The 25,094-nt window shown below is 48.7% G+C and overlaps 2 protein-coding genes across 2 annotated transcripts in view; both read right to left on the minus strand.

Moving 5' to 3' along the window:
• Positions 1-10,441, minus strand: part of PER3 (period circadian regulator 3) — a 60,987-nt gene extending 50,546 nt beyond the window's left edge. Inside the window, 5 exon segments of the mRNA XM_058719232.1 lie at positions 454-502; positions 5,955-6,156; positions 7,358-7,473; positions 9,030-9,175; positions 9,842-10,441. Of these exon segments, the coding sequence (XP_058575215.1) occupies positions 454-502; positions 5,955-6,156; positions 7,358-7,473; positions 9,030-9,175; positions 9,842-10,020 (692 nt within the window). The 5' untranslated portion in view covers positions 10,021-10,441.
• Positions 10,442-15,900: 5,459 nt separating this feature from the next.
• Positions 15,901-25,067, minus strand: VAMP3 (vesicle associated membrane protein 3). The gene is made up of 5 exons (XM_058719244.1): positions 24,957-25,067; positions 22,701-22,782; positions 19,630-19,788; positions 18,792-18,843; positions 15,901-17,734 (listed from the first exon to the last, which is right to left on the minus strand). Coding segments are annotated over exons 1-5 (315 nt in total). The 5' UTR covers positions 24,959-25,067; the 3' UTR covers positions 15,901-17,714.
• Positions 25,068-25,094: the final 27 nt, after the last annotated feature.

A 25,094-nucleotide genomic window follows, 5' to 3' on the forward strand; every position in this document is an offset into this window, starting at 1 on the left:
GAGAGAGAGAGAGAGAGAGAGACAATGCCCCTCCCTGCATCACTGGCTAACAAGAATCTCTTTGCCCTTTTTCCTGATTGCATTTTTATGTAGGTAGGCATTTTGTGAATGTATGTCTCTTCCCAATCAAAATACAAACTTCTTGGGGTGCCTGGATAGCTCAGCTGGTTAAGCATCTGACTCTTGATTTTGGCTCCGGTCATGATCTCAGGGTTGTGAAATCGAGCCCCGTGTTGAGTTCTGTGCTCGGCATGGAGCCTGCTGAGTTAGGATTCTCTCTCTCTCCCTCTCCCCCACTTGCTCTCTCTCTCTCTCACACTAAAAAAATAAACAAAATACAAACTTCTGATGGCAAGATCGGAGTCCTAGATGAATCCGGAAGAATCTAAAAAGTACCAAATAAAATCAGAACATAACCCACCATTCCCGGCCCCCACAAGCCCCGAGACTTACTGGATCCTGCAGAAAAAGGATTTCACCGGAGCGAATTCGTACTGAGATGCTGCGGGAAATAAAGACAAAGTGTTACTCACCCCCTCCCAGAGCAACAGGGCAGAGCAGCCCCTCCTCGGTGAGACAAACTTGAACTATCCCCAGACAATAAATGATTCTTTCAAAGGAGATACTCTTGGGGCTCCTGGTGGCTCAGTTGATTGAGTGTCCGACTTTGGCTGAGGTTGTGATTTCAGAGTTTGTGAGTTCGAGCCCCGCATCCGGCTCACTGCTCTCAGTGCAGAGCCTGCTTTGGATCCTCTGTCCCCCTCTCCCTCTGCCCCTCCCATGTTCACGTACGCTCTTTCCCTCTCTCAAAAATAAATAAACATTATAAAAAAAAAAAACAACAAAGGAGGAGCTACTCTTGAGATGTAGTCACATCCAGGATCTTCCAGGGGCTTTCCTATTCTAGCAGTGGCTCTCAGACTGAGGGCACTGGACTGAGGTCTGTCCCTTACTGCTTCCCGTGGTCCATCCTCTATCGCTGAAACTGCCCGTGCTCATCTCTCCGATATCACTGCAATAATCCAGTGACACATTTACTTTGGTGATAAAACTCTATTTCACTGGAATAGTCTGGACACACCTCACGGATTGTCGACGTCGACAACTTCCGGCATTTAGGTGTATGACACATACATGTCTTTCACTTGTTTCTTGCCTGGAATAAAGTCCCCGAAGTCGGGGCCCTGGGCCAAGTGGTACGATCATCTGCCTCTCACTGTGTACTGTCCCACTGACAGTACACAATTTTATTGCTTTCTGCATGAATTTTATTGGTTTGTGAAGTGGTAGTGCAGCAGCGTTTAAGTTTGCCTCGATCGGGGGGCTGAACCTTCTCCCCGGTGTTTGCTGACTATTTACGTCTCCTCTGCTTACAGCTCCTTAAATTTATCTTTTGGACATTCATTCGCTCACTGGGGTGAAAAGTCCTTAGTCATAGGAACAGAGGAAATGCTTAAAACCAAGATGTTTTAAAAAGATACACTGAAGGAGCACACACAGTGAGAGCTCTAAAGAACCAAAATACTGGGACTCCTGGGTGGCTCGGTCGGTTGAGCATTCGACTCTTGATTTCGGTTCAGGTTGTGATCCCGGGGTCACGGGTTCCAGCCCTGCGCTGGGCTCCGTGCTGAGTGTAGAGCCTGCTTAGGATTCTCTCTCTTTCCCTCTCCCTCTTCTCCCCTTGTGCTCCTTCTCTCTTCTCGAAAAAAGAGAGAGAGAGAGGAAACCAAAATACGGAAAATGGTCCAGATCTTTGCACTTCTGAGCAGAAGAATATAGAAGAGTCAGAAAACGGGCTTTTGAATGATCAATGAAAATGTACTTGATTAAAAATACACACACACACACAAACTCCTTTTAAAAAGGCACAGATGAGGGGCGCGTGGGTGGCTCAGTCGGTTAAGCGTCCGACTTCAGCTCAGGTCATGATCTTACACTCCGTGAGTTCAAGCCCCGTGTCGGGCTCTGTGCTGACAGCTCGGAGCCTGGAGCCTGCTTTGGATTCTGTGACTCCTCTCTCTGCCCCTCTGCCTCTCACTCTGTCTCTCTTTCAAAAATAAATAAACATTAAAAAAAATTTAAAAAAAAATAAAAAGGCACGGATGATCAAAGTATTAGAATTCAGAAAACTATGAAAGTTCCAGTCCCGGAATTCTGAAACCAGAACCCTGTTCTCACAGCACGAAAGAACGAGAGCAGGGGCTGACCGGGTAGGTTTACTGAATTAATTCCTCTGAGACATGTTAACGGTCCTACCACAGAAACTACCTTAGCAAAGGCTCGGGTGAACTTATGGAGAAATTACAGCAAGATAAGCATGTTTCAAAAGTATCCTCGATTTTTTTCAGATGATTTCTATGAACAGGACTCATTCCTTAATGCCACTTTCGAATGCCCATTTTTGTGTGATTACAGATCTCATTTTATTTTTAATGTTTTATTTATTTGACACAGATGGAGTGCAGCGGGTGGGGGGGCGGGGGGGGGGTGGATAGAGAGGGGGGAGAGAGAGAGAGAGAGAGAGAGAGAGAGAGAGAGAGAGAGAATCCCAAGCAGACTCCACACTGTCAGCCTGGAGCCTGATGTGGGGGCTCAATCTTACGACCATGACCTGGACCAAAATCAGGAGTCGGGACACTTGACTGGGCCACCTAGGCACACCCCCAGATCTCCTGTTTTAAAGTTACATGGGGCGCCTGGGTGGCTCAGTCGGTTAAGTGTCCGACTTCAGCTCAGGTCACGATCTCACGGTCCGTGAGTTTGAGCCCTGCGTCGGGCTCTGTGCTGACAGCTCAGAGCCTGGAGCCTGCTTCCGATTCTGTGTCTCCCTCTCTCTCTGCCCCTCCCCCATTCATGCTCTGTGTCTCCCTGTCTCAAAAATAAATAAACATTAAAAAAAATTTTTTTAAATAAATAAAAAAATAAAGTTACAGCCACAGGGACTCGGCAGTCAGGAGGGGCAGTGGTTCAGAGCACGGACTCTGGATTCACACCGCCAAGGAGAAACATGGCCCCACGCTTACTGGCAGGGTGACCTCAGGTGAGTCACTTAGCTCTGTGCCTCAATGACCGTAGTGGCCAAGAAGGGGAGGAGCTCCCGGCGTCAGGGGACAGAACTGACCACAGGCCACAGCTGCTGTCCCCGGGGCCCCGTATCCGATGTCCGCTCCCAGCCAGCGCCTGCACACAGAGTGAGACCGAGGCAGGACCAGTCCACGGAGACGCACGGCTCCTCCGGCATGTGCCTGTGGCCTGGACTTGCCTTTGACTGCCTGGCCAAGCCTCCTCCTCCCCAGTCCTTGTTCCCGCTCTTTCCACGCGTGTCAGAGGAGCGCTGTGGGCTGAGGGCAGCGCTCCCCTCCTCCCATGCCCTCCCCCAGCGAGTCTCTTACACAGCTGACCCCGCCCTGATGTTTGCTTTCCAGCAGACCCAAACTAACACAGTTAGCTTACCTGTCAAGTGAGGACAATGACCGTGTCTACACCTCATAAGGTTTTTGTGGAGATTAAATTAGTTAACCCACTGAAACATGAAGAAGAGTCCCTTTCCATAGATGGTAGCAATGAGGATGATCCCCTCATGCTGCGGAACATTCCAAATACCTGCTGCCTTCCCCACCATGGGCGAGCTCGCGTCTCCCGGCAGCCCTGTGTCAGTTAACAGGCTGCCAGGAAACTAGCATTTCACGGGGAGAAGCTGGCCGGCCTCCACAGTTCACGAAGGGACAGGACTCGATTTAAAGCTCAGACCTCTGATTCTTTGCTTAAAATTCTTTACACACGGGAAATACTGGAACCCTACTGGAGGGCAGACTTGTTTGCACTACGTATATGGAACACCAGGCACCTGAACGTAACCGCATTCTCTAGGGGTCACGTAGGACACAGAGCCCGACTGTAGGATCTCAGGTAGTAGATGTGAGCCCGTTATCACTTCCACACCTCGGCTGTCACAGTGAATTCTTGCTTTTGGAAGCGTGCGCTGAAGGAACAGTGGTCAGAGCCTTCCGTGAGGGCCGCGCGACAAACCAAAGTGGGTATGTGCTCAGAGGCCAGGCCAAAAGCGGACAATGGCTGAGTTGATAGCTTCCTCTGTCCCCTTAACGTTCCAGGAGATCAGAGGAGGGGACAGGAGGCGGCAACACAGGCCCAGCCCGGAAATGGCTCAAGAAGGGTTGGAATCGCTGGGGTGTGTGAGGCAAAGCAGCATGTGGCTAGTCACTGAGATGGGCACCGTCTCTCCATGGAGGAAGCCAACTTTTAGATCCAAAAGCGATTTCAGGGCATATTTATGTTTTCACACGGAGGGGAAATATCACAGCAGCAAGTATTATGCAAAGATAACATGGTTGAAAAGAACAGAGACTGGACAGGCCAGTTGGAGGAGCGGCATCGGGTAAGTGGGAGGACTGGCACACAGTGCCCTACACCTGCTCTGTTCACAGCTGTGTGTCAATACCCTGCATCCTCCCGACCCACAGTGTTTGTTGACTACATGTTCGCGGAGTGGGTGAATGTCCAATAAAAGCAGAGAAACAAAGGTGGACAATTAAAGGTTGAAAATACGTGTTCATGAAAGAGGAACAGAAATGAAATCCACATTTTCGAGCGACAGGAAATGAGGAAGACAGGTGTGCGTCCTGAAGCTTATACAAACTGTACACAAAAGATGGGGCAAAGGTCTGTCACTGGAAAAAGGAGCCTGTAAGTGCAAGACTGTTCTCCACTAGACCACGTATGCACTAAAAAATCGGAATGGGCACAGAGTCCTAGATTTGCAAGATGAGAATGTTCTGGAGGTGTGTTTCACAACCATGCCAACGTACCTAATGCTATGAAACTGTACACTCAAAAATGGTAAGATGGTAAATTTTGCTATTTTTTTTTTACCATAATAAATCAGATTTAAATAAAAAAAAATAGAGAAAAAGGCTTGGAATCAAGAGGAAAAAGTTGATCTATATACCACGCTCTTTGAGATACACTAACAAAGGATATGAAATAAGTAATAACGGGTGGCTGTAAAAAGAAGTAACGACTTATTTTAAAAAGCACACAGGACTGAATGCCACAAAGAAAACTGAACAGGCATCCCAGGTTCAGGAAAATAAGCATTTCAGAAGGAAAACAAAGCAACGAGATTTGTCAACTTTTAGGGGGAAGCAAAACTAGAATGGGAGCCGACCATGAGAAGTTTATCTCCAAACAAAGCAAGGAAATAATGAAGTCAATTTAAGAGAAAACAACATTTAATTTTATTAACTTAGAGGGAACAGAGTCTTCGTAACAATTAACCTGCTATTGAGTTACGCAGCCTATCACACCATGTGTATGATAGATAACCTACGTAGTTAATCAACTTGACTAAATGGCAACATATCGATTGGAACTTTTTGTCATGAGAAGCATTTAAAGTGCCGTTTTCGGGGCGCCTGGGTGGCTCAGTCGGTTACGCGTCCGACTTCGGCTCAGGTCACGATCTCGCAGTCCGTGAGTTCAAGCCCCGCATCGGGCTCTGTGCTGACAGCTCGGAGCCTGGAGCCTGTTTCGGATTCTGTGTCTCCCTCTCTCTCTGACCCTCCCCCATTCATGCTTTGACTCTCTCTGTCTCAAAAATAAATAAATGTTAAAAAAATTAAAAATAAATAAATAAAGTGCTGTTTTTGTCACATTGACTTTTTATTTACTTTTTAATTTTTTTTTAAGTTTTACTTATTTTTAGTAATCCCTATGCCTAACGTGGGCCTTGAACTCACGACCCTGAGATTAAGAGTTGTGTGCTCCTCTGACAGAGTCAGCCAGGCACTCCACATTCTGACTTTTTAACATAAAGAGGTAAGAAAAACCATATAGTTTGCAGATTCAAAATAATGTGTCAATTTTGGTCCTATCTCTCAAAGAATGAAACTGATCTTTACGAGGCAAGATAAACATCTGAGCATCGGTCCCGTTACCTCTTTGGGTCCAGCTGTTCCAGAAGGGAAGCTGAGCGTGGACAGTGCGTGCACAGAACACCCTCACATCTTGAGGGACGAGCAGTTCAACAAAGTGCGAGGACTCCAAGAAATCCTTCTTACAGTTCAGGATCGAAGCGGCCTGTTCAGAAATGTGCACTAACCTTCCAGACAGAAATGAAAACACTGCCACAAAGGTATCCTATAAAAAACATTGGAGATGAATGCCAACACTGAGAACCTTATGGCAATATTCCCCGAAAGGTAAACTTCTAGACTTCCAACATGATCAAAAGCTTAAAACATGCACACATGTCCCACGATGGCCGTGCAATTCTCCAATATACAGCTTAACCATCACCGTAGAACCTGCATTTTACCTCCTGAAGGTCTGATTTCTACACCAAAGGATACACCAGCTCCTCCCGTATCTATCAAGCATGCATGTGGCACGTCTGCTTCTGATTCCTTCTCGTTTGCAAACCAGGGGGACTGTCCTCTCTTCACCAACGGAGAACTCTAGGCTTTAGGACCAGGCTCGAGATTCCCTCCCTCAAGACACCGTCAGTACAGAAGAATAACTTCTCTGATTTGTCCCATCGGACATGTGGAACGTTTATAACGGGCCACGGTTTGTGTCTGCGATCCCAGCACCGGCATGCCTTCCTGTCTGGCTTTATTTTGGAGATCTTAAAGGGGAAATGTTTTCTTAAACTTTTCAGTGTGTCTCACATCTCGGCCACACCCGCAGCAGTACCATAAACACCTCGGTCAGTGAAACAAAAGCTACTGTGGTTTTAGCACAGCTCATGTTCTGACAGGACAAAATCATTACGTTATAATCGCGCTGAAGTCTAAACATGATTTGAATTAAAAATTAAGTAATCTCCATCGCGTCAGTAAAGGGTGCGGTTGCATTAGTCAACATGAAGAGATTCAAAACAGATACACTAAACGTCTCTTCCAAAACGTTACCCAAAAAATGACAGCATCTCAACTCACCTGTTCTATAAAATCCAGCTGTTACAACTTAAAGTAGTAGGTATTGGAAATAAGAATGTTATAAATACAAATTAACAATTCGGGGCTTAGAATAAAATGAGGGCAACCGTTCTGCAGTTTATTTTTTTCCTCTTAATTCCAGAAAACTCAGGGAAGCTCGGGATGTTGGGGCACCTGAGAACCAAAGCACAGAGAACCACCGCTCGCGTGCTGCCTCCTGGTTTTAGGTCCGTGCTCTGGCGAGGGCCATCATACTACACAACACCTCCATGGTAATTTGCTTCTAGCCTCAAATCGTGGTTTCTGCAACTCCCAAGTTATTAGGTTTAAAAATCTACACCTGGATAAAGTCGTTAGGAAAAATCACCCTGGTTGATACGGCAAAACTTGGGAATCCTTACTGTGTTTTTGGAAGCGTGTTCTGAAGCAACCGTGCTCAGTTCCTCAAGACTGTATGTGGTCACATCTGCTCGAGGTGCTCCATCCGGACGGAGAATCTGGAAAAACTCACTGTTTGCTAAGAAACACAAGGAAATAAAGAGGCAGTCCAGTGACAACAGTATCTTCAGGAAGGAAGTTTCACTACCGTTCAAGTTGGCTCGTTTTTCAGGATGAGGACACCTCAGCGTGTTTTTCTCAAAACCACAGCATCATCTTGCACCTAAAATACTGACAGTTGTACAAACCTAAGCCTTGGAGTTTCAGGATTTTTTATGTTCCACATTGCGAGGAGCAGGACCCATTGAAGGTACTAAAACCAAAAATTTCGAACACATACACGTGACATGTTTATGGCAGAAACATTACTTCAGTACTCAAGAACTGTGTGTCCTACACGAAGTCGCAGAGATTTATGCTAATGAAAATGTGTACTTTATGAAATCCCTGGAAACGAAAAGTCAGAGATAAAAAGGAAAAGGTGTTTGTAATTCTTTTTTTTTTTTTATTTTTTTATTTTTGGGACAGAGAGAGACAGAGCATGAACGGGGGAGGGGCAGAGAGAGAGGGAGACACAGAATCAGAAACAGGCTCCAGGCTCCGAGCCATCAGCCCAGAGCCTGACGCGGGGCTCGAACTCACGGACCGCGAGATCGTGACCTGGCTGAAGTCGGACGCTTAACCGACTGCGCCACCCAGGCGCCCCTGTAATTCATTTTTAATTTGGTAGATTCCTGATATATCATCAAGGCACCGGAACAGTATGTGGATGACAGTGAATGGGGAATTGCATTTTCTCAAATGTATTTTTTCCCCAATAACCTTAGAAGACAATGATTTTTTTTTTTTAATGTTTCACAGAAAGTAGTTTTAACTTTTATTTATTATTGAGAGACAGAGAGAGAGCATGAGCATGGGAGGGGCAGAAAGGGGGGGAGACACAGAGTCTGAAGCAGGCTCCAGGCTCCGAGCTATCAGCACAGACAGAGCCTGACGCGGGGCTCAAACCCACAAACCGCAAGAGCATGACCTAAGCCGAAGTCAGATGCTGGACCGACTGAGCCACCCAGGCAGCCCAGAAGACAATGATTCTTTAAAAAGTGAGTCTTCAGGGGTGCCTGGGTGGCTCGGTCGGTTCAGCGTCCAACTTCGGCTCAAGTCATGGTTTCACGGTTTGAGGGTTCGAGCCCCACATCAGGCTCTGTGCTGACAGCTCGGAGCCTGGAGCCGGCTTCCGATGCTGTGTGTCTCCCTCTCTGCCCCTCCCCTGCTCATGCTCTGTCTCTCTCATTCTCTCAAAAATAAATTAACATTAAAAAACATCTTTTTTAAAGTGAGTCTTTAAAATGTGCCCAAGTGTACTCTCCTGCAGCAAATCACAAAATATGGCACGGGCACTAAACAGCAGTTCCTAAACCATTACACAAAAAAGGTTCCTTCTCCTGATGTTCCTAATTTGCACACCTACCACACTACTAGAATCAGTGTAGACTTCCTCCTCACCCATCCAGCACCATAAAAAGCTCAAAACATTTCAGGGATTAGAACCACACTGACAACTCTTCCTGCTCGGCTGAGGTTTACGAGCAAAATGATGTACTTGCACCACTGGACTTTCCCTCCGGCTCGTTTTACCTTGCACACTGTGTACACAACGAAGGGCAGAGTTGAAGGCGTCTAGAGTGCCCGGCTTATTGGGTCTCTCTGATGGGAAATATTTTTTCATTTCTTGGACAACCATCATAAACTCTTCGGAAACTCTGTTTCGATCTTGCCGTTCACTGGAAGATTAAAAAACAAAACTCGAGGGGCGCCTGGGTGGCGCAGTCGGTTAAGCGTCCGACTTCAGCCAGGTCACGATCTTGCGGTCCGTGAGTTCGAGCCCCGCGTCGGGCTCTGTGCTGACAGCTCGGAGCCTGGAGGCTGCTTCGGATTCTGTGTCTCCCTCTCTCTCTGCCCCTCCCCCACTCATGCTCTGTCTCTATCTCAAAAAATTAATAAACGTTAAAAAAAAAAATTAAAAAAAAAATTAAAAATAAAAACCAAAACTCGACTCACGCTTTGGATGACAAGAACAGCCAAAGTTAGTCCACTGCACAGCATGCGAGGTGCCCAGCAACTTTCTAAGTGCTCACCACGGATCAACTCATTTAGTTCATGGGTCTGTTTCTGGTTTGACAGGTGTGGGATCCCAGCCCAAGAAACAAGGGGTGATCATCAAACAGTCTCTGTTCTCATTCCCACTTGAGCCCCCACTCCAGGTAAATCCTTAACCACTCCTTCCGTACGTGTGGTTCTCTTCGGGAATTCTTCAGTTTCCCAACGTATTTCATCCGGAGTCGTCCAGTATCCCCCTAAACCTTCTCCTAGGCTCACAAACAAAGGAATACAAGGGTTTCAGCCCTCCTTCCCCGAGGAACAACGACGCAAGAATCACGGTGTGTCACCTGTTGCTGCTCTCCGCGCGTGGGCTCTGCAGGTGGTACTTCTGGCTCCACATCTCCTCGTGTCCTTTCCCCAGGGCCTCAGGGTCGCAGGCCCGTGGTCCTTCAAGTTCCGGAGGCCCGGTCTCCCTGGAGTCCAGAGACTTATGGCTGGACCTTTCCAGATCTTCACAGGGGTCCATCTTTTGCGGGGCGGCCCTCAGTCCGTTGCCTGCCGCTCACTCTGCGGGCAGCGGCAGACCTGGATTCCTCATTTCTGCGCGTGCGGTCGCCGCAGGGAAAGCTCCAAGTCACCGGGAGCCGGCGGCCACCGACCCCGCTCACCTGGAAGAAGTCTTCTCTGCGGGGTCTCCATGCAGTCTCCGACGGCCCCGCTCCAGGAGGCAGCCTGGGGGCGACACAGGGCACGAGTGTCCAGGGAAACGGGCGGCCTGCTGCGGGAGCCGGACTGCAGGAGGCCCCTCGGCGCCGACGGTTCCGCAGAAACCGGACCCCGGCAGGGAAACTTCCCGCGCAAAGTTGCGGACCCCCAGGTTCCCGGCCCGGCACCGCCCGGCCGCCGGCCCAACGGCACAGGGCGGCCTCGGGGGAGACCTCCCGGCCCCGGCAGAGCACTCACCCGCTGCCGCAGCCGCTGCCGCCACCGCTCGCCCGGCGCGAGGCCGGGCCGCGAACCGTCCCGAGGCCCGCCGCGTGCCGGGTGGCCGCCGGCGCCGCGCCCCCTGCGCGCCACGTGACGAGGCCCCGTCCCCCAGCCGCGCGATTGGCCGCCGCGGCCAGCTGTGCGGGCCTCCATTGGCCCGGGGGCGGGGCCTCGGCCGGGGCGCCCGGGTTACATAACCCGAGGCGAGTGGGCGGGGAAAAGGCGCCGACGCCCTTTACGTAACGCCGGTGTTCGGGTGGTGGGCGGTGCTCGGCCAATCCGGAAGGCGGGCGCGTAGGCAGCGGGGGAGGGGCCCTCAGAGGGTGGAGCCCGGGACGGGAGAGTCGAGCGCTCCGCCCCTTTCACGGCACCGGGGCGGGGAGGTGGGGTGGGAGGGAAAGAACAGCGGGGCGGGTGGAGCCAGCGCGGCAGGGATAGGGCGCTGGAGCCGCCAATCACGAGAGGGCGGGACCCGGGCGGGGTGGGCCGGCCTCCACGTGAGGGGCGGGTGTTCCGGCAGGCGGTCGGGCGCGCAGGTGGCCGAGGCGGCGCGGGCCCGGGTCGGGGACAGTCCTGGGGGGCGGGGCGGGGCGGGGCGGGGCGGGCCCCACCCCCGGGCCCTACCCCCACCCCCACCCTCACCCCCTCCCCCACCCGGGCGCGGGTAGAAGGCTCTCGTCGTCCGAGCCTTTTTCGCGCCTTCTCGGGTTCCCTTATTTGCGTTTTGCTCAGCCTTCCTGCTTTCTCGCCCTTCAGCTCTTGAGGCTTGGAGGACCCGGGCGGTAAAGCAGCCCTCCGGAAGATCAAAGCCGTTTTTCAGAAACGGAATTTTGACGACGGACTTCACACGTTGCCCCGGTCTTCTTTAAGTGACAGGTTGATTTGGCAACTGCGGGAGGACAAGTGTATGTAAAAAACACTGTCAGAAAAGGAAGGTGCAGAGAAACCCTTTTTAAAAATGCCAGTCTGATGGTTTTTTTAGAATGTGTGTTAACTCAGCCCAAGGGCAGAGCTCCGCCCCTCTCCAGTGCCTGGCACATCAAAAATCTTCAGTGTTTATTGGATGAATGAAAGGAATTGTATAGAAACGGGGGCGGGGAGTGAAGTGTGGCAATTGTTTATATCATGTATTGGATAATCCACCTCATTTTCCCAGATGATGGCAGATCTCACTGTCCTCTTGTGTTGTTGTCAAACTGCTTTCGAAAGCACATTTATTGAGTGGATTCTTTAGGCGGGGATGATTCCGGTCCCCGAGAACGCCTGGTGGCACAAGTCCCTGCCATTCAGGGTGCCTACATTTTATGAAGGCGTAAAACGGGAGCAAGTCCATGGGGGTCAGAAAGTGGAAAATACTGTGTAGAACAGGAAACAAGCTAATGGGATGTCCCCTGGCTGGGACAGGGATGGAGGGTGAAGGAGGCAAGAGACACATTATCCTGGTGACTAGGGAAGCCTCTCTGAGAAGGTGAACTGAAACCTGAGTTTGTGTATGGGGGAGGGGGAGGGAGCAGAACGCACCTGCTGAAGCCCTGACAGCACGCGTGCTGTTAAGGAACAGAAAGGCAATATAGTTTGCCTGGAGAATAGACAGAGGGAGGAGGAATGGTGTGAGGGGAGGTCAGCAAGTTAGGAAGAGCCGGATTATAGTTCGGGAACACAACTTGGATTTTCTTCTAATGGTAGTGGGAAGGGGAGGATTTTAGGCAAAACAGTGATCTGTATCAACCAGAATGCCACACAGGAAGCAGGTAACAGGAAGCTGTTAATTACGAGAAGAGGCTGAGGACGGCTCAGACTAGGGTGGCACCAGCAGGGATGGTGACAGGAGCCACTGGACGTGGGGTGCGTTTAGGGCACGGAAACTTGCCAAGGAGTTGAATGTATGTTGTGAGAAGAGAGCGTGATCCAGGGTGACTCCTGGGTCTTTGGTTTAAGCAGTGCTGTGTTTCGTGGGTCATCAACTTAGATGGACAAGTCTGGGGATGGCAAGTTTTGATGAAGGGAGAATGGAGACTCGTTTCCCACATGTTATGTCTGAGATGTACATGACACAGGCAGGTGGGATTGTCAGATGGGCAAGTGGATCTCCCAGCCTGGAACTTAAGGGAAAAGCGAGGATGGAGATTTGGGAGAGGCAAGAGCCCTATGGTGTTTACAGTCATGTGGGAAATGGTGTTGACATTAGAGTGCAGACAGAAAGAAAAGGGCCAATGGCCAAGACCGGGGGCACATGGAGATTCAGAGGCCGAGCAGAACACCAAGTGAAGGGACATGTGGGTGGCTCAGTCGGTTGAGCGTCTGACTCCTGACTCTTGATTTCGGCTCAGGTCATGATCTCATGGTTTGTGAGTTGGAGCCGCGTGTCAGGCTCTGCGCTGACAGTGCAAAGCCTGCTTGGGATTCTGTGTGTCTCTCTCTCGAAAATAAACAAACTTAAAGAAAAAAAAGTTAAAAAAAAAGAGAGAGAGAGAGAGAGCCAAGCGAAGAACAAGGAGCCATAGATGGGGTTGGAAGAAAAGCAGAAGAATGTTGGGTCATGGACACTAGATAAACTATTTCAGGGAGAGAGCTATCAATTGTATCAAATGCTCGTGACTCAGTAAGACAAGGGCTGAGGATTTCCTGTTGTGTTTCACCAAGTCAGTGACCTTGGTTAAAGATGTCTCAGTAGTGTTGGCTGGAGGAAAAGGACAGTGTGAGGCAGTGACAACAGGGAGCCGTGGGGAGGGATTTTGCTGTGTGGGGCTATAGACAAGTGTTGCTCGAAGGGAGGGATGTGGGGATCACAAATAGGGGCTGACAGGGCTATTCGGTTAGGAGCGAGAAGGGAAGAAGCAGGAGAAAGCTGCGGACAACAGGGAATTGCTGGAGGGGAGGCTTCCTTTAGGCTCGGAATCCACAAGCAGGCACCTGCGTTAACGGGATTGTCCATGGTCTTGTTGGCATAAAGACAAGTAGATTTTGAAATGCACTTAGCTTGCTATTTAAAGGATGAGAACAAACTGAGGGTTGAGGGAGGGTGGTGGAGAGGGGAAAGTGGGTGATGGGCACTGAGGACGGCACCTGTTGGGATGAGCACTGGGTATTGTGTGGAAACCAATTTGTCAATAAATTATATTTTAAAAAGAGGATGAGAAAAAAATCAGTTATTTTCCAATAACTATGCCATAATTGGTTTATCTAGTGCATTGTAGTTTAGCAGACTGAATTTTCCGCCTGCCTGGAAAGCAGCTCAGTTGCAAATAAGGATGCTATTTTTTCATTTTAAAATTTTTTTTAAAGTAATCTCTATACCCATTGTGGGGCTTGACCTCACAACCCCGAGATCAAGTCACACGCTCCACCGACTGAGCCAGCCAGGCGCCCCAAGGATGCTATTTTTAAATGCACAAAAACAGTTTGGTTAATTTTAAAGCAACAATCCTCACTCAAAACCAATTAAAAAAAAAAGTCACCATACTCTAAGAAACATTTTGTTAGTGATGCAAATACAGACTTTATCATGTAGGATTCATCACTCATTAGAAAATAGTTATGAGACAAGAGGAGTTTGCTCCATTCTTTGACTGAAATCAATTGCCACCAGGAAGGCAAATGTTCATAAACACGTTACATCTATCCTTCCGGTGACACGTGTTCTCTGCCCCCTCTGAGGTTAGGCATGGTCATGTGACCTGCTCCGGCCAGTAAAATGTGAGCAGAGCTGTCAGCCCCACTTCCAGACAGAGGCTTGGAGAGCCAGTGCGCAATCCCTGATGTTCCCTTCCTGCCGCAGCCATACACAGTGAGCCAGAAACGAGTGTTTACGGGAAGCCCCTCCCTGAGCCACTGATGATAGGGGCTTCCTGCTGCCTGGCATTGGACGTGTACCCTGAGTGAGGAAAGAACTCTAGGCCGTTGAGATTTTTATCTATAATGTTTGTTATACAGCACACCTGCAGCACATTCTGAGTGACCTGTGTGGTGATCGAAAATATCAGCAAGTCCAGGGGCACCTGGGTGGCTCAGTCAGTTGAGCGCCTGACTTCGGCTCAATGTCGTGATCTCCCAGTTCGTGAGTTCGAGGCCCCGCGTTGGGCTTTAAGCTGTCAGCACGGAGCTTGCTTGGGATCCTCTGTCCCCTATTCTCGCTGCTCTTCCCCTGCTCACACTCTCTCTCTCTCAAATACATATATACGTATATACATATATATACGTATATATATATTTATATGTATCGGCAAGTCCAGTGGACTTGTCTAGTGTGGACCCTGGAAGGACAGTGGTGCCATTCTCTGGAACAGACACGTTAATGGCAAGAAGAGGGGCGTGAGGCAGGGGAATGCTTGATTCTGTCTGGTCCACCTTGAGATTGAGAGGCCTGTGTGTACCAGGCCAGGAATCATCAGGACACTAATGGATAGAGATGTGGGAATAGGTAAGATTGCCCAGGGAGAGAAGTGGGATGGAGAGAGAAGTTGGCTGAGGGGGATCCGGCTGGCTAAGGAATCCTAACATTAAGGGAGGGGTAGAGAAGGGCCCATTGATGGTAGGTTTTCCTTCAAAATCTTGAAAATGGCACCCAAATTCATACAGATTTCATTATATAACGGTCCTGAACAAACAGCACAATTCTATTGTTAGTGCTTTCCTGGGACATAATAGTAGGTCAGACAAGAAAAGCAGTGACCATCTATCCAAGGCATTGGGAAGAAGTCAATGTCTTCTCTCTCAATAGGATTTCATCGGAAACTGGCATTTTATTGTAAACGTAAGCAAAGGCTACTTCCACCTGTTTTATATTGTTCCCTAGGGATTGTAGATTAAGAGTGAAAGTGTTTTCAAGGGGAAGGATACGCAGAGTCAAAACGAGCCACGTGTTTGGAGAAGTCTGTCACCCATCTGAGTACTAGCTACCCCTGTGCCCTATAGGTGGCTATCTATTCTCCCATATACACGGCCAGCCTGGATATCACTATTTTTTTTTTTAAGTTTATTTATTTATTTTTGAAAGAGAGCATGCATGCAGGAAGGATAGAGAGAGTGGGAGAGACAGAATCCCAAGCAGGCGCTGAGCTGTCGGTGTGGAGGCTGACTCAGGGCTCGAACTCACGAACCGTGAGATCGTGACCTGAGCTGAAATCAAGAGTCAGATGCTTGACCGACCGAGCCACCCAGGCGCCCTGCACATCACTCTTTAAAGATGACAGATTTAAGAAACCCAAAAGCCGGATCCTGACCATTTCGGTAACCGTGGAAAAGTCAGTTCCTCACTCACGTCCTATACTGCTCACGAGGGGAGGGGTTCGCTTCCGTGCACCAGGGGACGGGGAAGGGCTGGGGACCAGGAGGTGAGAGGTGGGGGCGGCAGCAAGGAACGCCGCTGGGAAGACCTGGACCAGGGCGCAGCTATCCTACAAGCACACAGGTACCAGAATCAAGTTTATAAACAGTTTATTCAGCTCATAATAGTGGGCAAGTTCCCAGCCAAATGCACAGATACAAGCGAGGTGCCCCTGGGTTAATGCAGGAGCCGGCGGGTTACATGGGACTGGGCATCAGGCAAGGAGGGAGCACCAAGGTTTCAGAGTCAGACACGGCCAGGGACCCTGAGCCGAGGGCGAGCTAATGTCCCGACGCTGACCGCTGCTTCCTTCTCCCAGCCGGGGTGTCCTCAATACTGCATCACTTCAGTGATGTCAGGGGAACAGATCTTAAAGAAATGGAGCCCGTGTTCCTGCACACCTCAACTGTTGTTGCTTTGTAAGTCACACGCTAGCACGTGAACAGGAATTTTAGAATCCTCCGTGACAGCGGGCCAGAGTGTTGATCCCTCCGTATTTCTCCCTCAGCGCCTCCTTGCCTGTTGTCATTCCTACCTAAATTCCCATCCTTAAGCCACACACCCTGATGACGAGAGTCTCACATACACAAGTCTCTCAGATGACAACGCTATTTCCAAAGCAGCATCTTGTGCACACAGTCTATGACATCGAAAAAAGAAAGTGTCTCTGGTTAGCTATTCTCGTGAGAAGAGTCATCCACCCTTGACCGATGCCTCGCTGAAAGCGTAATTTAGAAGACAGATTTAGGAAGTGGAATATGGATAAAAATAGGAAACAAACTCCAAAAAGCCATCGTCTATGGGGACGGGGCCACCTAATGACCAGTTCACAGATGGGTCTCACTCGAAGGCTATAAAGTTGCTGCTCACGTAATTATTAGAAACCTACTGGAGTCCAGAGCCGACAATCTGCAAACCTCTGGGTAGACAGAGATCGGCGTCTGGGTAGGAGATGGTTGGAGTCTAGCTTAAACCTTCTCTAACCCCTGGGAGAAATGCTCAATCAGGGCGGGGGCGCGGGGTGCAGGCGGGAGCTGCACCACATACAGCATCTCAAAGGCAAGAAGGGCCTGATAGGATGTAGAAGGTTCACTGTAATATTATCATTTGAATTCTGAAGGGCACCTTAAGTTCCATTTGTCACTCTTCTGAATTTATCCGTCGGGAACAGACTTGAGGACGCTGTACTGGCATTTAACTTTTTGGCAAAATAGAAACTTTGGTCATGGCCTTGGCTCTGTAAAAACGTTTTCGAGAGGCGATTATTTCTGATGAAAATAACATTTTTAGCAAGTGATACAAAACAGTAACAGGAAAGTAAACATCTTCGTATCTACGGTAAGAGCAAAAACTCTCGGTCAGAATCTTATTTTTAAATACGGCGCAAGGGTCAGTAGTGCTTACAAACAGTACAGAGTTCTCTTACAGGGGATCGGAAAAATAGCAAAGTAAGGCACAACCTGTTATGGTTACAGATTTGTGTTAGGCAGTAGTGTTCTTTCTGGAAGGCACAAACTGGAATTCTGATTACCTAAAGGTTTAAAATGTGGTTCTGAAGATGCCGTGTGACAGGGGGAGCCTCTGGGAACGAATCCCCTTAACTGAAATTAATGGCAATTAATCACGCAGCGGGACTTCCAGGTTACGACACTCTGGAACTCAAGTCCGCTTCCTCAGCCACGCGGCAGTCTGAAGGCGCCGGGCCAAGTGTGGGCCGGGTGGCCGCACTTCAAGTTTGGAGTGCTTACGATCAAAAAGGCACGTTTCCCAGAAATTAAACTTGACAGTAACAAACAGAAGATATTCACTTTAGACAGAACAGTAGGCGAGCTCGAGAGTATAGCAGGTTCTAAGTCAAACGTCTTGAAGAGGTTTCTCGAACAGCAGGCCGGAGCTTCACTGTTTCTTCACGGGGACACGTTCCACACTAACAAGCAGGGGAGATGGAAAAAGAGCAGAGGAAACAGCAGTTTAGTGTTTCGGGGCGAACCCAGAGCTGACCCTGCATGTCGCGGTCTAAGCGCGAAAATCAATCTGGCCGATTGCGTACTGGGGGCCCCTCCACAACTGTGCTGAGGCCCCGAGGCCACCGTGAAAGGAACGGATGGCAGGAATTGCTTTTGCAAATGGTTCCCACGGGTGGGGCCAAAAACCCCGACGGCTTGTTCCAGGAGGAGATACGACAGTAGCAACAGCAATGCCAGTCAGTAATACTTCTGTGGGCGCGCGGGTGTGTCTACGGATTTATGTACTTACACGGCTGGCACCACTAAACGCCAGACGCCACCCTATTCGCTTGTTACGGATCGGCCAGTTGTGCCCTCGCAACAGACACGTGGGGCAGGTGCTATTATCATCCCCACTCTACAAGTGAGGAGACGGAGGTTCCGAGACGTTCAGCGATTTGTCTGAGGCCGCACAACTGATGGTAGTGAAGCCATGGCGGGGAACAGGCAGTCACGCTTTTCATCAGCCGACCACACTGCTTCTCGTAAAAGGAAGGATCAGACGCCAAGGTACTCGGTGAGGGCCCCTGGGGGCGCTCAGGCGGCCGAGCGTTCGACCTCAGCTCAGGTCACCATCTCGGCTCGCTGCTGTCAGCACGGGAGCCGCTCGGGATCCTGTCCCCTCTCTCTCGGTCCCTCCCCTGCTCACGCGTGCGCACGCGCGCGCTCTCTCTCAAAAATAAATAAAACATTAAAAAAAGAAAATGTACTCAGAGGTACAGGACACCACTGACCTACAGGGTGGGTCAGTGACAATGAATGCATTTTCTCTAGCTTCAAAGGATCAATGTTTATATAAAAAATCTTGGACTTTGACGAAACAACACTCAAGTGTTTAAAACGTTTACTGAAGAAAACGAAAATCTGTGGAGTAAACTACCAGCTCTGAGGGAACTTTTACTCTGAGTTCTTGTACGTGAGGTCAGCCGTGAACATACAGAGAAGACCCGAACGAGGAGTTGAGGCCAGAGAACTCACCGATGATGATGATGATGATGATGACCACGACGACAATCCCTATCGCCCACATCTGTGAAACAGACCATTTCACATTTCAAACACAGAGGTCAACGTGCTCACTGAGGAGCATCACATTCTAGTCACTGGCAGAGGAATTAAGGTGCACTACAATTTGAAATAATTCACAATTTTCAAAGCCTAAGTTTCCTGTTCTCATTCGGGGCATGAAGGTATTTATCTGCTTTTTGTAAGACGGTCAGATGGCCTGCGGTCCCCAGAAAGGCATCTATTTTGTGCACACAAGTTCTTCACGTAAGGAAGGGCTGCTAACTTGTCCTGTGTGTCCGGAAGCGTTGCTTTTGTCCCAGGAAGGGGGTGGGGTCCACCCGGGCCCTGGTAGCTGCAGAACATCTGCTCTGGGCTACACTCCTTGTGGGGCCGCTCTCCGTGCTCCTGTGGGGCACACTGGCTCGCCAGCTGCCCTTTCTCGTCACGCTGGAGCCATGCACTCAACCACATGCCAACTGACCACCGACCCCAGCCCTCTCTGGCCAGTCTGTGTTCAGGGCGATGCGGGGGTGAGGGGTTGAAAGCGGCTTCTGTTTATGATTGGTTTTGGACATTCCCGTTCTATGTGCTTCTTAAGGTCAGCCACAGAACCTGAAGAATTCCTAGCTGAGGGGCTAGGGAAAGGGCAGGCAGTCAGTGCCTTAGACTCAGAGTCAATCCAAATTTCCATGTACGGGACGTCCAACTCACCTCCAACATTCACAGAAGTCCCATGCTTGGAGCCTTAGTTGCCCCTCTGAGACTGCAGAGGGTGACTTAATGCAAAAACCAGTGAAAAGAAAGTTACCTTGCAATTCTTCCACCAGTATTTTCTCTTCAGCTTGGCGGCACTTGTTTCAAATTGGGAAGCTCCAGCCTGCAGTGCGTCTGCACGATCATCTAATTCCGACAGCTTCTGATCTCTTTCCAACACCTTATCCACGTTGACTCTCATGATGTCCACCACCTGAACGAACGTGATCACACCGAGTTACACACAGAGGAAGGGAAGAACAAACACAAGGCTCAGTGAAGTAAACAGCACGTTTTCCTTCAGGTCAGCACTTTATTACTTTGGGCCAAACTTCCATTTATAAATGGGAGGGGGGCGGTGCTCATTCTTTCATGACAAAAACACTCAGCAAACTAGGAATAGAAGGGAACTTCCCTAACAAGAGAAAGGGCATTTATGGAAAAACCCACAATGAATATCCATGCTCAACATGAAAGTGAAAGACAGAGTTTGTCCCTAAGATCGAAACAAGATAAGGATGCCCACTTTCACTAATGCTGTTCAACACTGTACTGGAAGTCCTGGCCAAAGTAATTAGGCAAGAAAAGAAAAAAAAAGACAACCAAATTGGAAAGAAATAAATAAAATCTGTATTTGCAGACGATTCCACGTACAGAAAATCCCAAAGCATCCACACACTGCTAGAGTTAATAAACACATTCGGTAAGTGTTCAGGTTACAAGATCAACACCCAGAAATCAGAATGTGTCCATATACTAGAAAGAAAAAGGAAATTAAAAAAATAATTCCATAAACAATAGCATCCAAAAGAATAAAATACCTAGGGTATAAATCAAACCGAAAACTGTGACACTGCTGAAAGAAATTAAAGACCTAATTATAAGGGAAGACATTCCATGTTCATAGATAGGAACACTTAATATTGTTAAGATGGCAAGATGCCTCAAAGCAATGTACAGGCAGACAGATTCAACACAATCTGTATGAAAATTCCACTGTCCTTCTCCCCCCTACAACCTCCTCCCAGAAATGGAAAAGCCGATCCTTAAATTTTTATGGAATTGCAAGGGACCGGAATAGCTGAAAACAATACTGAAAAAGAAAATGTTGGAGGACTCCGACTTTCCAATTTCAAAACCTTACAACAAAGTTACAGTAATCAAAGTGTGTGCCTCTGGCATAAAGACAGACATGCACACCAATGGAACAGAACTGAGAATCCAGAAATGAACCCAAACATCTACAGCTGATTGATTTTTGACAAGGCTGTCAAGAGCATTCAGTGAGGAAAAGGACAGTCTCTTCAGCAAATGGTACTAGGACAATGGGACAGCCACAGGCAAAACAATGAGGTTGGACCCCTATACCTCACCCTATATGTAAAAATTAACTCAAAATGGATGAATGACCTACATATGAGAGCTAAAAACTATAAAACTTTTAGAAGAAAACCTAAGAGCAAATCGTCATAACTTTATTATTTTGTAAAAATGTTTATTTATTTTTCAGAGAGAGAGAGACAGAGACAGAGACAAAGAGTGTAGGGGTGGGGGCAGACAGAGAAGGAGATACACCTGAAGGAGGCTCCAGGCTCTGAGCTGTCAGCAGAGCCCGACGCGGGGCTTGAACTCACAGACCGCGAGATCATGACCTGAGCCGAAGTCAGACGCTCAACCGACTGAGCCACCCAGGCGCCCCTGTCATAACTTTAGATTTAGCTATAGATTTGACACCCAGTCAAGAACGACAACAAAAATAAATAAACTGAACTTAATAATAATTAAAACCTTTTATGCATCAAAAGACATTATCAAGGCTGTGAAAAGACAATCTACAGAATGGAAGAAAATATTTGCAAATCATTTAACCCTAAAATGATTTTTAACCTAAAGAGGGTGTAATATCCAGAATATATGAAGAGCGCTTACCACCCAGCAACAAAACGAGAAACTACCCAATCAGAAAACAGGCCATAGACTTGAATAGACATTTCTACAAAGAATGTGTACAAATGGCCAACGAGCACATAAAAAAGATATTCAACATCACTGGTCATTAAGGAAATGAAAACCAAAATCACAATGCAATACTTCCATATTCACTAACTAGCACAGCTACACTCCAAGAAAACAGAAAACAACAAGTGTTGGTGAGGATGTGGAGAAGCAGGAACCCCTGGACGTCGCTGTTGAGAATGCAAAATGGTACAGCCACTGTGGAAAGTTTGGTAGTTCCTCAAAAAGCTAAATACAGGGGCGCCTGGGTGGCTCAGTCGGTAAAGCGGCCGACTTCGGCTCAGGTCATGATCTCGCGGTCCGTGAGTTCGAGCCCCGCGTCAGGCTCTGTGCTGACAGCTCGGAGCCTGGAGTCTGTTTCAGATGCTGTGTCTCCCTCTCTCTGACCCTCCCCCATTCATGCTTTGTCTCTCTCTGTCTCAAAAATAAATAAACGTTAAAAAATTTTTTTTTTTTTTTAAAAAGCTAAATACAGAATTGCCACATAAATACTAGTCTGAATCTCACACAGTCTTCCATCGTGGGTCTGCAAACGCAGAGCAGAACAAAAGGTGCTCTGAGGGTCCTCTGACTTGAGAAGCCCACAAATACAGATTTGTCGGGCTAGAGCAGGTTGCTAGCACCTGCCTTCTGTACACGAACGGGTGACAACCGGAACTGAATTTGAGGCTTGCTCAAGCTTGGGAACGAGTTAGGCTACCGTAAGAAGCATTTTGATGAAAAATCTGCTAAGAGGGATTGGTCTTGGCTTGAACAATCTAAAACTCTATTACCCTATTTTATAAAGTAGTTCTTTCTTTTTCCTTTTTTTTTTTTAAATTGCAGCAAAAGATATCTTTAAGGTGGTTCCTGGAGGAATGTTCTCAGGAGGAGTGTTTCTGGTTCAGATATGTGGTTCAGTCACAGGGAAACCAGCATGACATCTGGAGACTAACTTCTCAGAAGCTTAGCTCAGAGCTTTCAGAATAGGAGGGGACACATTTTTGTTACATTTATGCAACGGTCGAAGTTTCCTTTACATTCATGCTTTTCTGATACTTTTTCTAAACAGATTTCCAGTGTTCCCATGCTGGTTTAAAAGTCACTGTGGGCAACATGTTAGAACAATACCTCATCCACTTGATTTTGTGTCTGCTGAAGTCTTCGGTTACTGCCAGAGGCAGCACTCGAACCTGCAGGTGCACCTGTAGACCTGAAATGTGTAAAGGCACAAGCGTGAGTAAATTATTATTCCAAATATTACATTGTTGTACGTATGAAGACAGTACTCCAAGACCCTCACTGGTAGAACTAAAGCAGAAAGAGAAATCCTTCCTACAGTAATAAACAAAGGTTTAAATGACATATCTTCTAATTCCCCTATAATCTTCAAGATTCATCCATATATTAAAAGTGACCGGGGTCTAAAGTGCAGGTTTAATAAGATCTACTCTGCATCACTGAAGCACCTGATCTTAAGATCAGGGATCCTACAATAGGGAAACTCAACCTTCCAATTTTTTTTTTTTTAATTGTTTAAAGGCACACATCCACTTAAATGCAGCCGGTACTCGTCTGCTCTCTCACTGTGGTAAGAATGGTTTTCAAAGTTATAAACAGTTACAGAATGCCACTTTTCCAGTACAGAGAAATGTATTTACACAAACAGGGTCAGGAACAGCGAGGTGCAGGTAGGAGGGGTGGCGCGAGTGGGAAAGATGAGGTGAAGTGGTGCTTCCTCTCTTAAAAGGTACTCCTCTCTTAAAATCCTCGCTGAATGCCTTACTTCTCCCCAGCCAGATCTTTCTTGACCACTGTGGCTTTGAAGTTCCTCATTGCTTCTGTTATTAGGTTGGTCACACTTTGATTTCTCTCTCTCTCTCTCACACACACACACACACACACACACACACACACACACGGTTGACCCTTGAACAAGGTGGGGGTAAGGGACGCCGACCTCTTCTGCCCCCTCCACAGTTGAAAATCTGCATGCAACTTTTGACTCCTCCAAACGTTTAACTACTAACAGCCTGCTGTTGACCAGGGGCCTTACCAAAAACATAAACGGTTGATTAATACGTATTTTGTTTGTTAGGTGTCTCATATACTGTATTCTTATAATAAAGTCAGCTAGAGAAAAAAATGTTAAGAAACTCATAAGAGAAAATACATTTACAGCACGTACTGTATTTATCAGAGAAAAATCTACCTGTAAGTGGACCTGTATAGTTCAAACCCATGTTGTTCAAAGGTGATCAGTAATGTCTTGCTCTCCTAATAGATCACGGACTCCTGTGCCTTAGAGGTCTCGTCCCTGTGTCCAAGACAGCACCTGGCACATGTCTCGCATACAAGAGCTACTGATGCATCCATTGATTCAAGTTAGTTATACCTACCAGGTGTCAAAGACCAGGGATGCAGTAGATGCGGTGCCTGCCCTTACAGTTTATTTATTTATCGTTCCGTCTGATAGATAATCGCAAAGGGCCATGTACTGGTACATTTTCTCCAAGAGTTTTCTCATTTAATTCTCACGACTCTTTGAGGGAGGTAGTACTATTAACCCCATCTTACAGATGCATAAAGCGGGGTTACGAAAGTCAACGCGGCTGGCTGCGGTGGAGTCTGTCTTTAGACCAGGTTCCACAGAATTCTATGGATCTAGATCTTCACCACTGTAATTTACTGGCCCAGCAGCCTCAGCCAGGTACACTCCCGTGGTGATCCTTAGTTCCTACAAGGAACCCAGGGAAAGCACCCATTCCTTGCTCCTCTGTAGGTGAGCAATGAACAGGTTGGAGGGGGACAGAGGGTCCTCGTGACTCTTGACGGTTTTCTCTCAATGTTACCACGGTAAACTCCACGTTTTCAAGGGCCACTACAACAAGACAGCTTCTGCTTAAACAGAGAAGGTCCACAGGTCTGCCCCTGAGTCCATTCTGATCATAGGTGCCTCTAGACAGGGCCGAGGTCTCTTCCCTTACAACTTGCGGAGCCCAGTCCAGCACCAGGCAGCGAGCAGGCGCTCCAGGTGTAAGGCAGTGGCCACCGATCCCCTCTGGGACCTTGGGCCGGGGGGTGAGGCAAGAGGAGAAGGGGTGGGGTTGCGGTAGGGGCGGGGGTGGGGGCGTTTCCTACCTCCGGGAAGCCCCTGGCTTCCCCACCCCGCCCTGTCCCTTCCGCGATCGCCCGACGGCCGCGAGGCTGTCGGCCCGCCGGCAGCCAGCACCCCAGGGGCCGCCGCCCACCCCTAGGCCTCGGGAGCCTCCGCGCAAGCTCACGCCCGAGCGGCGGCCGGCGGGAACCGTGCCGGGGGAGGGTCCCAGCCGCGGGCCGCCGCCCTCCGGGACCCGAGGCCGCCCCGCGTCCCGCCGCGTCACTCACATTTTGGCGGCGGCGGGCGACGGTCGGCAGAGCGGCGCAGCGGGACGGGAGGCCGGGGAGCCGGGCGGGGCGGAGGCGCGGGGCCGATGACGTCACCGGCCGCGGCCGCGAAGGGGCGCGCCGGAAGGGGGCGGGGCG

Source organism: Neofelis nebulosa, chromosome 2, assembly GCF_028018385.1.
Source record: "Neofelis nebulosa isolate mNeoNeb1 chromosome 2, mNeoNeb1.pri, whole genome shotgun sequence".
NCBI lineage: Eukaryota > Metazoa > Chordata > Mammalia > Carnivora > Felidae > Neofelis > Neofelis nebulosa.

What these genes read in the sequence shown, in the direction of transcription:
- VAMP3 (XM_058719244.1), bottom strand. An exon ending in ACTGGTGGAAGAATTGCAAG is followed by an intron (nt 18,844 to 19,629) that starts GTAACTTTCTTT and finishes TCTGTTTCACAG; the next exon opens with ATGTGGGCGATAGGGATTGT. An exon ending in CATCATCATCATCATCATCG is followed by an intron (nt 17,735 to 18,791) that starts GTGAGTTCTCTG and finishes CCTGCTTGTTAG; the next exon opens with TGTGGAACGTGTCCCCGTGA.